Here is a 14777-nt window from a genome sequence, read left to right on the forward strand (position 1 = left end):
TAAATAAATTTGAATAATATCTGTTTTTTATGTTAGTGTGGGGGGAAAAAGTCACACTTGTGTTGTTTCAACAAAATGTAATTTTGAAACAACATAATAGTTTTTTTTTAGGATTTATAGTTTTAGGAGGATTTATTATATATTTTTTAATTTAGGCTATATAAATAAAGAAATAAATATTTTTTATACAAAAACAGTTAAAAAAAAAAAAGAGTAAAATTCACTTTATAAAAGACCCACATTTCTAACGTTCATGGATATGGATAATTTGACATGGTTTAGTGTATGATTTTTGCCCATCTTTTGGAAAATGCAGTTTTAAAAGTAAAAAAGTATATCACTTTAGATTACTGCAGAGCTACACAATTTACTATTTGACTAAAATACATATTTTCACTAGTTTTTAGTTGGATTCATACCTACATATTATGAAATCACAATTATAACAATAAAAATGACTTTTTGTCAAAGTTGAGCATTTTTTGTACAGACAAAAATCTGTTTTTCAATAATGTTACATTATGATTAGAATCAAATTACATCAAGGTCGGACGCTGTTTAGAACATTGACAAAATTCATCCTCAAAATCAGAAACAACGCAAAACACACATAAACAGTGGCAAAGTGGCAAACTTTAAATTTGTAAAATTATATTTAAAAAATAGTCGAAAAGCTCTATGGGGGGGGGGGTGAATGGGTGTCCCTTATTTTGCCACACTGAAGGTGGCAACCCTAACAAACACACACACACACACACACACACGCACACGCACACGCACACGCACACACACACACACCAATGCATTACAGTTTTACCAGCATAGCGAACGCAGCTAGATCAAAAAATACTATAACATCATTACATATAATATAACATCATGGTGCTCGTTTACCTTTTTTGACACCTCATGAATATTTATGCTGCATAAAAATCTGTAGATTTTTTTCCCCCACGTTTGGCTTATGCAAATCATAGTAGCAATAATGAAGTTGCATTTTTCACTAGAAAAATAAACACATGGCCATTATTTCCATTTAAACTGGCTTTATGTGGCTCTGTCAGTTATTATTATGCTATGTTTTTTTTTTATTACACTTAATGAATATATAAGCCACTTTAATTTTTGAACTTAAATGACACAAGCAAGAAAAACATACGCAAGGATGAAATGTAAGGAAGGGCAATTCAGCTCGACCAAAAAGAGCCACGCAATGCGTGACTTCACACAAAAGCACAGGCTCTCAGACCAGGAGTGTGTCTCTCGTGTCGGCGCTGTAACCTGCGGCTCTCAGCGTGGGTTTAAATGCATGCCAGAGGGCACGACTCGACTCAATAGAATTTTCCAGCTCAGAGAATCTACAGTGACGCTGTAAGATCAAGATCTGCCTTCTCGCCAAGATCATAAGGCCGATGTTAACCCACACCTGCAGAGGGTCGCTGTGATAGATTTGCGCAGATGGATTCCTGAATCTATTACATCCATGGATTTGTAAACACAAATACTGTTGCAAACGGTACCTTTATTGCACAAGTTGTAGCGTAATGTTTTCGCCTACTTACACACTTTTACACAATATAGTGAACGATCCTGTCTTGATATACATCAGTGCGTCATTTCCATGTTGTCGTGAGCTTTTTTCTTTACAGTAAGCAGCAATGGCACTCATTTATTGCAGTTTTTATTTAATTTATTTCATATTATGCTATTTTAAAGGTTCCTCATATTGTTTAGGAGATCTACTACAAGTTTTACATTCATCCATGGTCAAAAAAACATTTTATTTTTCGCGTAATATACATTGCAGCATCACCTCTTTTCTCACAGTCTGCAACAGTTCGATTAAAGATTCAGTCTCTCTAAACCCCATCCTTTCCGAGAGCTGCTCCGCTCTGATGGGTCAGTCGGCCCAGTCTGTTGTGATTGGTCTACCGCTTACAGCGTGGTAGTTTTGAAGTGCACGCAAAGTAGATTTGCTTTTGTAGCACAGAAAACAGCGTCTTCTTGAAATGTCGACAGCACAAACCAAAGTGTTCCAATCTCAGCTACAACTACAGTGTTTGAGGGCGGGTCAAAGTACACACTGTTCACCGCCAGCCATAGGCCAAAGGGGGATATCATGTTTTGGCCCCACCAACAGACTCCAGCTTCTTGTAATGCAGATCACACACACTGTATGTGACCTTGACTCCAGGTAATTGAATAGTTTCTGCATAGTTTGACCCTGGAGTGAAACAGAGAAAGGATCTTAGCTTTATTATGGTTACTTGATCAGAAACACTGACTCAGAGAGAAGCAGTTCTGAAGGGGGATCATATAAGGGAGAGTGGGGTAAGATGTGTTGTTTTTAATGCTAACAACAGTTTTTTTGCATGTCAAAGTACATTTTCTGTGGCAGGTGAAATTAATTATGTGGCAAAGCAAATTTATTCAGGTCTTAATATGTAAAATAATATATTTATATATCAGTACTCGTTGGTGGAATTGCGTGTTTATAAAACCAGGTAAATAGAGGCTAAAGAATAGCCATTAAGCATTTCACTCAAAACGGTAGCTGTATCAGAAGCTCTGGGGTAAGATGTGTCAGTTTTGCCTCCAAATGCAGCAAATGCTATTACAAACCTCAAGTCTTTTCTTAAATGATTTATGAAAATGTTAATAATGTGAAATGAAATAAGTCTTTAGAATGTGATTTTTTTAATAAACTCATCAATTTTCAAGAACCGTGTGGGTTTTGGGGGAAAAATTTACTGTCCTTCGATCCTTGGTGAGCGTCTCTTCGGTATCAGGTGTAGTGTACTTGAGCTGATGAAAGGATTGTGTGATGTGACCACCCGCAGCACGGTTTAATCCAATCCTTGTTTGAGGATTGATGACAGGAACAGTGAGTCCTCACCTTTGACACCCCTGAACACCCGCTGTGCTTCATCCAATCACCGCTTGTCAGTTCTTCTTGTTTCTTTACGCCAAGAATGAGTTCAGTAAATATTTAATGCACAACTGCATTCTTGCTCTTCACACATTTGCTTTCTAATAGCTGTTTTTTTCTTCTGTTTTTTTCCTGTAGGCTGAGGAACTTGTTTGTAGCCGGAGAGCGCTGTGACATAGAGACCCTCGAATGGGCCAAGAGGAGTTTTGGAGTCCCAGTGCTGGATCACTGGTGGCAAACTGGTGAGTCACTGCTATACTCTATTTCATTTCTGCTGTCATTTCCTATTGCATGTTTCATAATGCCATCTTGTCTTTTAAGGCATTGTTCACAGTCGTTCAGATCCGTTTTCTCAGATTTTGTCTATAGGACTGATTGTTCTTGCCATAGTAATAACTTAAGCATCAGCACAACACCATGAAACGATATTCTGTAACCACTGTGAGCTGTCATTGTAGAAAGAGAGGACTGTACATTATGTCAATCATGACTTGTGTTGTAATTTCATTTAAATTGACTTTATTTGAATTCAAACCATGAATGGATGTGGTTGTAAAATAGATTTCATAGAGTTTTGTTTTTGCTGTTCATAGTACAAACAAATGGATTTCTTTCAAGTATGCCAAAAAAAATGTCAGAACAAATCCTAAGATGAAGGATGATCCTCAGCTGTTGAAAATCAGCTGGTATTGATATCTGTGGTTGGCACAATGTGATTCCTCTCAGCAGACTATGAGTCAACAAATGTCTGATTTAAGCAGATCAAATACTTGTTTGATTGAAGTTTGAGTGGCACCGTATTCAACGGATGGTAGCTGGGATTAGGGGTGGGCGTTATGACATCAGATACACTGCCATTCAAAAGTTTGGGATCGCTATGTTTTTATCCAGAGGGGATCGGTTTCAAATGAATGCTGTTGCTTTGAACTTTCTATTCAAGAACATGGAATTTACACAAAAATATTAATCAGCTCAACAGTTTTAAAAATTGATGATGATAATAATAAGAAATGTTTCTTGAGCAGCAAATCAGCATATTAGAATGATTTCCGAAGGATCATGTGGCACTGAAGAGTGGAGTAATGATAATGAAAGCTTTGTATCACAGGAATAAATGAACATTTTCAAAATGTTAACGTAGAAAACAGTTATTTTGAATTGCAATAATTCAATATTAACAATAATAGCAATATCAACAATATTACTGTTTTTACTGTATTTTCTTAATCAAATAAATGCAGCCTCGGTGAGCATAAGCTCAAAAACATTAAACATCCTTCTGATTCCAAACTTTTGAAAGTTGTGTTTGTAATTTTTACTTTGTACATTACAAAATGGATTTTTCTTTTCTTTTTTCTTGAATTTTCAGCAAAAATTGTAATGGAATGGATTGGATTGGACAAAAATTAGCATGTTTTGTATATTTGTGGAAATGACGACCTATATATACTTAACTCTTATTTGATTTTCTTTGATTATAATCTTACAAAGATAAGATTATAACAAACAAACAAGTCTGACATAATAATAATAATTAAAAAAAAAACTTCATTATGGCACTGTGTAACACCTTAGTCCTTCAGATTTTAGCTCCAACTTGCCTCAACACCTGTCTGGAAGTTTCTAGTATGCCTAGTAAGACTTTGATTTGCTGCTTCAGGTGTGTGTGTTTATTTGGGGTTGGAGCTGAACTCTGCTGGACAGTGGCTCTCCAGGAGCAGGATTGGACACCCCTGCCTTAGTTGAAAAGAAATAACTGAAAACAGTACAAAACAGATTGATACAACTCTGTACGCTTCACTAAAATAAGTGTCAGATGGCAAAAAGTGCGACTTTTTGTTGTTTGTTTATTCTTGTTGCAAGTTCCTGACCTTAAATTCACCCTTATTTCTCTGGCAAGCCTGAAATGGATTGTCTGAAAAACAGTACACTTCTTTTCATATTCATAACCCCTATTGCCAGCATGATGCATAAGCCATCACATACATAATGAATTGGCTTACCTCCTCGTTCTATACTGGCCGCAAAACATATTCAGCTCATAAATATCTCCGAGAAATAAACAGGTGCCGAGCTTGACCAGAGAGTATTTGTACAAAATGAACCGAATCACCTCTTCCCTTGCTCTCACATCCATATTTCTAGTCGGTACTTGTAAACTCTTTGTTTGTCTTTCGACAGCACAAATTTAAAACCAGTGTCAGATCTATAATGCATGAACGGGAACAACGATGAATCCGTACGTCTGTTTGTGTGCGAGCGCAGGTTCAGAGAGGCTAAAGTACTTAATGTGATGAATGATTCTGTCTTCACTGTTTGTGTGTGTCCTGTCCTCCATTTATACAGTAATTTCACCCTCCCTCTCTCCATCCAATTCATGATTAAAAGCACGTTTATGCATCGCCGCGAGACGAGTCGTATTATTACACATTGTGAAATAACAGGCACATCTCCACATCGGCGTGCAAACACACAAACGCCACGGCGTGTTTGAATTGTTCAGCGGCACAGAGCGAGATTTGATTAGAAGAGCTGATGAGGTGTAGTGTAACAGCAGTTTGGTTGCGCTGGTGTGATAGCTTTTCTGGAATAAAGTGGAAGTGATTTGAACCTTCATTATCTATGTCATTACTAGCTCAAAGTTCCCCAGGCTCATGCGTGGATTGCAATATCAGAAGTCAAGCTGCTGTGACAGTCTCTCTCTCTCTCTCTCTCTCTCTCTCACACACACACACACACACACACACACACACACACACACACACACACACACACACACACACAATATGATAAGGTGATAATTATGTTTCAATCAAAATGGTTTACTGTTTTGTCTAAATAGATTAAAAATTAATCACAAATAATTAGGGATGCTCTGATCTTTTTCCAGAACGAGGCTGATACCGATACTTTAATTTGTGGTACTTGCTGATAACTATACCTGTATTTTCATTGCATTTGTAATTTTTATATACATTATAGAAACTAAAAAAATATTAATCATATTCATTGGTTTAATTTGTTTAGCAAATATATATTTCATTCAGTTATTTTCATGCCTAATTATTCATTAAAATGTATTGTATAATAATAATAATAATAATTCATTACATTTATATAGCGCTTTTTCTGGACACTCAAAGCGCTTTACATAGAAGGGGGGAATCTCCTCAACCACCACCAATGTGCAGCATCCACCTGGATGATGCGACGGCAGCCATATTGCGCCAGAACGCCCACCACACACCAGCTTACTGGTGGAGAGGAGACAGAGTGATGAAGCCAATCAGTATATATAGGAGGATGATTATATGAGGACAGTGCATATTTAGAGCTGCTCCAGCAGGGCTCAGTGCTAAGGATTGGGTCAGCGATTCAAATGTTTAGATACCAGTAAAATATTATACTATTAAATAGTATATGATTTTGAGACTACAGCAAAAACTAGCCTAATTAATGTAAATTAAAAATATTATTAAAGATAAGTAAACAGTCTGTAATAAAATAAGAACAAACAAACCGATTTCAAACAGCACAAATAAATTCAATAGAACAAAGATACAAATGAAATAAACAGAGTTTTTCAGGTAGGTCTAACAGTAGTTTTCAGGTACAGAGTTTGAATAATCAAATGTAAAATAACACTGCATACCGACTTCACCGTTTTAATTAAATATAGATGATTTGTTATTAAAGTTGCAAAAAGCATTCAGTCAAGATTAAAAACACAGCAGCAGGTATTATTTAGCTGCTGTCCCTTTAAGAGTGAATGCGCGGTTCCAATATACCGTTACACGTTTTATTTCTCAACCGAAATAAATATTAAATATTAGAAATATTAGATGACAAAACCTCATAACAAAATGACTAAAACTTCAATAAAAATTAATAAAAAATAAAAATATAAAAGTAACAGCTAATTAATTGAGATGAATGATATGAATACATACTATAATAGTATATAAATATTATTTTCAGCCTCTTGGAGCGTATTGCTTAAGTCATACAGTGTGTGTTTGCAATCTCAAACACACTCGCACACACACATGTAAATGTGTTGTTTAATTATTATTCTCAGCGGCAACGCTCATCTAGCACACACACAGAAAATGAAAGAAAGGCTGCCGCTTTTGAGACCTGATAATAATCTGTGTGCTATTTTAAGACGCAACTCCTGCTGTGAAGAGGTGGGGGGCTTTGGTGATGAGGGCTGCTGATGTCACCGCTGTTGCCGGGTAACTGGTGTGTTTCCAGTTGGGAGTATTTGGCAATGACTGCTCGCTTTACAAACGACCTTAACGTGGCCGTGAGCGTTGGCGCCTGTCTTTTGAGCTGGACGTGGCACTTGCGTGGACCCTGGCACAGTCTGTCGGTTTTTGACTCTGGTGAAGTTTATCAGTCCACTAAATGAACTTTACTTGACGGCAGGTGGCTGGCAATAACCGGTGATGGCAGGACATGAACTTCAGAATGAACAAATTAGCAATCTTTGTGTCAAAAGACTCTCGTTTAATTAGCGTTTTGACCAAAACCCGGTTAAGCACACCTGATTTGATTTTAAAGGGGTGATGAACTGAGAAATCAAAATTTCCTTGAGCTTTTGACATATAAGAGGTCATCATACTATAAGAATATCCTATAAGTTTCAGAACTGTGACGTCAAAGGATATCAAACACCGCCTCCGCAGAAGAAGATCAACGCCTACTTCAACACTGCCAGTTTAGCCCCGCCCACCCATGCGCACATTACATGCAATAGCTAAATAACATAGGCCTGCGAGGTGATAATTGCTAAACCGGATCGAGCTACCAAGCAATAAACATGCCGTTTACTAAATATTCTGCATTTATGCATCAGTGACTAAACTATCATCTTCACATTGTTTCTCTTACCAAAAATTATACTCAAATATCTACAATAACCAACATGGTACCAATATATTGTGTAATCAAAATGAATTTTTATTTTATTTTATTTTTTTATTTTAAATTTGATATACTTGTGTTTATTATGTGGTTATTGTTTAGGAATCCGTGTTTTTTGTTGTTGACTAAAACGTAAGCTGTTAAAAAGTAATTTTTATTGATTGAAATAAAGTTAAAATAAAATAAATGATACATTTTATAGACAAAAAACGTAACGTAAAATCACTTAAATATAAAGTTTACGTCGAATTACAGAAATAACTAACGAGTGCGCCAGAAGGGCTTCCAATTTTGCACAGTCCGCGCTTGTGTATGGTTTCAAAAGCCTCCACTTTCAGAGATTTTTACAGATACAGATTCGTATTTTGAAGATGACAGTCAGTATATTGTCTGATATAGAGTGGTGCAAGAATGACGTCAGAACCCGGAAGACTAATTTGCCGCCGGTTCCCTCGAGATTTTCCTATGGTTTTATAATGGGGTTTTTCAATTTATTAGTAAAATAAAGCCTGTTGGAAACATAACTTGACGATACTTTGATGTTTTGTTCTTCAATGTAAACTGAACACACACTCAGACCCCAAACTGTTTTATCTAGTTACTTACTAAACATGTTTCTAGTAAGTAAATCTTGAGGGAACCAGCGGCGAATTAAGATACATTCACACTGCAAGCGACAAAGCGACACGAGTGACATTTGGACATTACTATTCATTTTACTATTCAGGTGTTTTTTTCACCTGCTTATATTAACATATTTGAATGCAGCCTAATTGTTAAGATGATTTTGCATCTGTTTTGACACTTAAAAGCTCCAGTGCCCATGCATTATAACCGCATGGAAAAGAGGGACGGGCACATTCTTCAAACTTTTCTTCAAGAAAATTGTACTAGTTTGGAAGGAAATTGTTGTGCGAGTAAATGACCTACATCCTAATTTCAGAAATAGCAGACTTTTCTGCTCTCGGTGTGTGTTTCTACACACTGTGCGTCACCTGTGAAAAGTGTTTGAGCTTTCTGCATTACTCACAAATGTCAGCGGTGCCAGACAGACTCGTGGTGCCACACGCTGCGATGCCAACAGTTTCTCCCTCCCTCTTTTTACCAGTTTCTCTCACTCTTCATCTCTCTCTCATGCTGTTCACAGCTCTCCTGTAGCATCTGGCTCAGAGACAGGTGACGAACAAGTCTGTGTTCTATTTGTGAACGCTTTGCTCTGTGTCGTCTACTGATTGTGCAATATTTTTAACTTTTGTGATGTTTATTTATAAGGCAGACATGTAATTTATGCAGGTACACAAACAGATATGTACTCTGGGTCAGTGCAATGCGAACGTGCTGTCCTGTTTTACAGAACGGAAGTAGTGACAGATTCTGTATCGCGAGTGACGTACATCCGAGGAAACTGATTATGGAAAGAAAGAAGTGTGCGGACTTGTTTTAATCCAACGGTTGTTGATTGGATGGAGGCGGATATGAATGCGATCTTGTAGTTGATGGACCCTTTTCATGGACAATGAGGACGCGTTTCCACAGTAATTTACTCCTGTAACTCATTTTTTGAACCAGCACGGGTGACGAGTCACATATACACTGTATAATGAATATTTTGAATTAGCTTTATGTAATATGTCTATTTAGTTTGTTTTATTTCAGTTTGAATCATGTTAGTATTTAAACTTTTAACTTATTTCAGTTAGTTGATAAAACTTTAAAAAAAAAATGTATTTGATATTTTATTTCAGCTGTATTTCAATGACTGAAAACTATTTGTAATAGTAACAGTTTTAGTGAACAATAACTCAACTGAATTTTTCACATTAAGATGCATTTATAAATGTGATGCCTATTATTATTATTATTGCTATTAAAACATGAATAAATTGAATTTCCATTTCATGACGACTTAGGCCCTGTTTACACGAGAACGCTCGCGGGTGAAAACGTAAAAATATTTTATCGGATGTGCCTTTCGTTTACACGGCAACGGCGTTTTTGGGGCTTAAAAACGCAAAAAAGTGAAAGCACCCTCCAAAGTGGAAATCTTAAAAAACGCTCCACCATCGCGTTCCCGTCTAAAGGGTAAAAACTGTAAAAACGCAAAAGTCTGCTAGACAGTGAAGGCGTCGCGTAGGCCTACGTGTTTACGTCACAGGCATGCACCAGTACAGGAAAATAACAAAACATTATCAAACTAAAATATAGCATTAATTTAATTGACAAAAAAATAATAATAATCTGTCATTATTGAGCGACACGCCGAGGGTTAAAGCAGCAGCTTTACCGTATTAAACATGACAAACAGTGACAGCGGCTCTTTCACTTTCAGTGCTTCACATTGCCACCTAGCCGCCTGGAGTGCACACTACATCGAATTTCACACACTTTTGCGTCACCATATGCACGCAGATTTCCCCCCAATAACGCTCGTCTAAACGCAGAATAAAAAGTGATAACGCAACGCCACTTTTGCGTTTTCTCTTCAGATCGTTTCCGTGTAAAAATGGCAGCTAGCTCAGCAAATAGGGCTGTAAACGATTAATCGCGATTAATCGCATCCAAAATAAAAGTTTGTGTTTACATAATATATGTGTGTGTATTGTGTATAATTACTTTGTATATATAAATACATACACATGCACGTATATATTTGAGAAATATTTGTATTTATATACTACATATATATTTTTTATATTATATATAAAAAGAAGTATTTTATATATAAATAACACATTTTTCTTAAATATATAAATGCATGTGTGTTTATTTATATAATTTATTTATATAATTATACACAATATACACACATATATTATGTAAACACAAACTTTTATTTTGGATGCGATTAATCGCGATTAATCGTTTACAGCCCTATCAGCAAGCGTCTTTTCAAACGCAGATTAAACATGTTACAATGTTACAAGTGCTGGCCAATACAGATCACTCAGTTTTTCATGAAATAGTCATACAAACAACAAACAGTCTGAATGTAGTTTTGCATCACCATTGTCTACCCTCTCTCTGACCTTTAGAATGTCACTGTACCTTTAAGATTTGTATAGATAGGTTAATGGCCTTTCTTCTGATTAATGAACCTCTTTGCATGGGAAATGAGCAACAAGACCCCTTGAAAGTTGCTGAACGATGAAAAGTCATTGATGTGCAAATATCGGTGGGCATATGTTAATGAGCTTATGTTTGAGACACGAGTGCCTCCTCCTGAATGACCTGCTTATGCAGCTTTCATCTGTCTCTGTTGTAGAGAGCGGCTCCTCCATCACTGCGTCCTGTGTGGGTCTGGGCTGCTCAGTCGCTCCCCCTGCCGGTACGGCCGGTAAAGCAGTGCCTGGATACGACGGTGAGATCCCTCTACATTGTTCTTTGGCACTCTGATCATTTGTTTATCATAAACTCTTTGTTGTTGATCGATAAGCGATTATGTCTCAGAGCTCCTTTTCATTGAACTGTGAGCTTGTAATAGATAGATAATTCAATAAACGACCAAAGCACTTTCTTTATCTTTGTCTCATAGTGACAGTGATTGATGATGATATGCAACAGGTGAAACCAAGGACTCTGGGAAATATTGTGGTAAAGTGAGTTATTTTAATCCTTTCATTGTTTTATTTTTATCGATCGAGACAGTAGGAAGAGGACAGAAGGGAATGACAGTAGGATCAGGCTAGATGAAGGAGATCTCAGTGTGTTTGGAGCATATGCACTTACCATGAGGCCACAGGGCATCACGCTACAAATGTCATGGAGCATCAAGATGCGTTACTCCTCAAAAGCGTGAACATGAAATTAAAATGGACCTTTTAATTCACAATTAATCAGTTCATCAAAATGTAATAAGTTGCTCCCCCTTTAAAATGAAATTGCCAAGCCATTGCTTTTCAGATGGAAAATTCATCTTTGCAACACAGGAATACATGACTTTTGAAAATATATTAAAATAGAAACCACACTGTAGAATATTACAAATGGAGGTGCAAAAGGACAGTCAGCACAAATTCACAAGGTGCATCCTGGGATGATTTTCCTTCACCTGCTCTTCTTTGTTGGTATAAATAGTTACAGTACAATTTATGTTTATATTGAACTAATTTTAAACGTCAAAAGTGTACACCTTTAGATCAAAAGGTCACAAAGAAATCTGTGAAATATGTTACTAAACAATGCTGATTTCCGAGTTCTTCATTAATTAAACTGTATGAAATACACAATAATAATAATTATAAGAATAAAAGATCAATACGAGTATCTTGACCAAATGGACACTGCCCTGTTCTCCATCTATTGAACTCTCCCCTGTTGTAGACAGACAGTCATATTTTGACAAGTCCGATGCCCATCCAGGCCTCCGCCGTGTCCTTAAGATGACAGCACAACCTCTTTGTTTGATCTTCACAAATAACTCTCCTTTTCTGTGCATTCCACTTCAATGTCCACTCATCTTCCCCACACAATAAAAGATTTACTGACACAAAGCCAAAGCCAAAGAGAATCTTTTCATCACAGATCTGACTTTAAAATCTCAGTCTTTGTACGAGGACATTAAGGCTGAGTCTGAGCGGAATGACTAACGGGGTCTCGTCTCACACGTCTGCTTAGAAAAGAGCATTTTGTGTGTTCTTTCAGGCCTTCTTCAGGTGCAACCCACGTCTGAGCCTGGCGACGCGTCTGTCCTCGCCCGCCGCTGAGGGAACTAATCTCGCATGTTTGTGTTGTTGTCATTTTTGTTCTCCGGTAGATTTGATGTTAATCAAGAGCGTGTTTGTTTGAAAGCCTGACGGATAGAAGCTCGGATTAAAAGGAAATTGTGTCTTATAAAACAAGACGATACCTAAACACTTTCAGGAGTTGCACATACCTCTTTTTTTATGTTGAAGTATTTTGATTTGCGTTCCCATCAAGGGTTATATAAAAAAAAATAGGAATTAGTAAAAAATAGAATGTATGGTGAAATGTTGTATATAATATAAAATGTAAATTATTCTAACAAATTGTGACTTTATTTTGCGAAACACACACAAGTACTTTGGTAACCAAACAGTTTGTCAGAATATCATATTTTATGCAGAAGAACATGAGGGTGCGCAAATCATGACAGAATCTTAAAATGATCTGTGTTTGCTGTTAATCCTCTGAATTTGAAATCCTTTTTCCTCCCAATGTTTTTGTTCCTCTGAATATTGTCATTTATGTTTATACTTGAAAGGATTTTCTGACCCTGAAAGGTTGAAAATATCTTATTCCTTGAAGCAATGTCACGTCTTGACCTTTTTTTCTTTTCTTGTGAAAACATGTCTTTTTGTTCTCTCGACAGGCTTCCTCTGCCTCCCGGGGCGGCTCTCAGTCTCTGGCAGAATCAGACGCTGTTTAAGAAGCTGTACTTCACCAAGTTCCCTGTAAGCATTCAGCTGTATACACGCATATATTCACCATCTGCTCTACTGTGACATGCATGCAAGTGTCTTCCTTCCAGTCTCAAGTATCTTCCTTCAATTTTTGTGCAGTAGTTTGAAAGGAGCATTTTGTATCACCAGCATAGGCAGACTTTGGACTTGTAGTTTTGTCTGGTCCAGTTATGGTGTGCAAAATTCAGACAGACACATTCTGACAGGCAGTAAGGGACTGACATGCAAAGTGACCAGTCACAGTTTCTGCTTTTATATGCGGATTAGGGGAAGGTTTATCTGGCGTACACCATAACCAAATAATGAAGAAAATATTCAAATACATGTGGTTTGTGCCTTTGTGATTTGAATGTGTAAAATATGAAATAGTGAATTTTGTCATAGACAGAATATCTAATGAATGTCAATTGATACTATGTGCCTCAATCAGGATCTGAGAAGGTTGGAGTCCAGAAATTAGTTTTACAGGTGTGATAAAAGCTGCGTACCCAACGTTAGGAAGTCGTCTAGCATCCGATTAATGATTCCGAGAAGCATCTTCCAGGCACGCATCAGCAGGTCCGTGAACGGTCTGTGGGCGTGCAGAGGGCGAGACAGTTCCGCGCTGTTTGATTAGGATGTCTATATCCATTTCTTTTGATAATAATCAGGCAGGACAGTCATAATCTCATCACAGGACGGCACTCAGCATGCGCTTTTGATCATTACATCTCAGCTGTGGCTGGCGGCATTCAATCCACACGCTGATTGTAACGAAAGGTGTAAAAGATGTTTTGATCATTTGATGTATTTGGAATGAAGTACTGCTATGTTCTTCTATGTAATTAGTTACAATGAACTGACACTTTGAAGTGTCAGTAAAACACTGAAACGTAAAAAACGTAAAAACTGAAACGTGACATAAAAGTGATCCATATGACACGCTTGCTCATATTGTGAGTTTTGGGAAGTCCTAGAGTAAGAGGAATTAACCGACAATGTTTGGTAGAAGTAATGTTTTAAAGGTGGTACATTAGGCACTTTATTTCCAAGTTTACATTTACATTACATGTAACTAGAAGTGTATGATTTTGTTGGCACTGAATATAAGAACCTGACAGAAGTACACTGCGGCCTGAGAATACGCAAGCATGTACTGTAGCGTACATTCATTGCTTTGTAATTACAAAACTTACTGAAATTGAATTTCAAGGCTTTATAAGTAGGCTTTATATCCCACTGTTGTGGTATACTTGTAAAAATGTAGTATAATGGTAAAATGTATATGGGTGTTTATACTTTGATAGGCATCACTGGCATGTTATGAAATGGCTATTGTAGAAATAAGCAAATTGGATTGAGCGGAGAACTGCATGGCATGCTGTGATGTGAGCTTTTATGGGGTGCAGCGCCATCCAGCAGCTCAAAGAAATATTACGTATACCAGTCATGAATGTGTGTTAGTATTCCAAAATATTTTCAACTAGTAGTTTTTGTATTGAAAAGTATTTTTTATTGTACTC

The 14777-nt window shown here is 36.9% G+C and overlaps 1 protein-coding gene across 5 annotated transcripts in view; it reads left to right on the top strand.

The window, feature by feature from the left end:
* The window catches only part of acss3 (acyl-CoA synthetase short chain family member 3), a 73297-nt gene that overhangs the window by 56929 nt on the left and 1591 nt on the right, over positions 1 to 14777 (top strand). For 3 of the 5 annotated variants that reach the window (XM_079624008.1, XM_079624007.1, XM_079624006.1), the window contains 4 exons: positions 3068 to 3171; positions 11118 to 11213; positions 11388 to 11451; positions 13185 to 13266. In XM_079624008.1, the coding sequence (XP_079480134.1) occupies positions 3068 to 3171; positions 11118 to 11213; positions 11388 to 11451; positions 13185 to 13266 (346 nt within the window). The remainder of the gene's footprint in view (positions 1 to 3067; positions 3172 to 11117; positions 11214 to 11387; positions 11452 to 13184; positions 13267 to 14777) is intronic. The other 2 variants (XM_079624009.1, XR_013799089.1) reach the window with 2 other exon arrangements.

The sequence above is a fragment of the Phoxinus phoxinus genome, assembly GCF_949152265.1.
Source record: "Phoxinus phoxinus genome assembly, chromosome: 9".
NCBI lineage: Eukaryota > Metazoa > Chordata > Actinopteri > Cypriniformes > Leuciscidae > Phoxinus > Phoxinus phoxinus.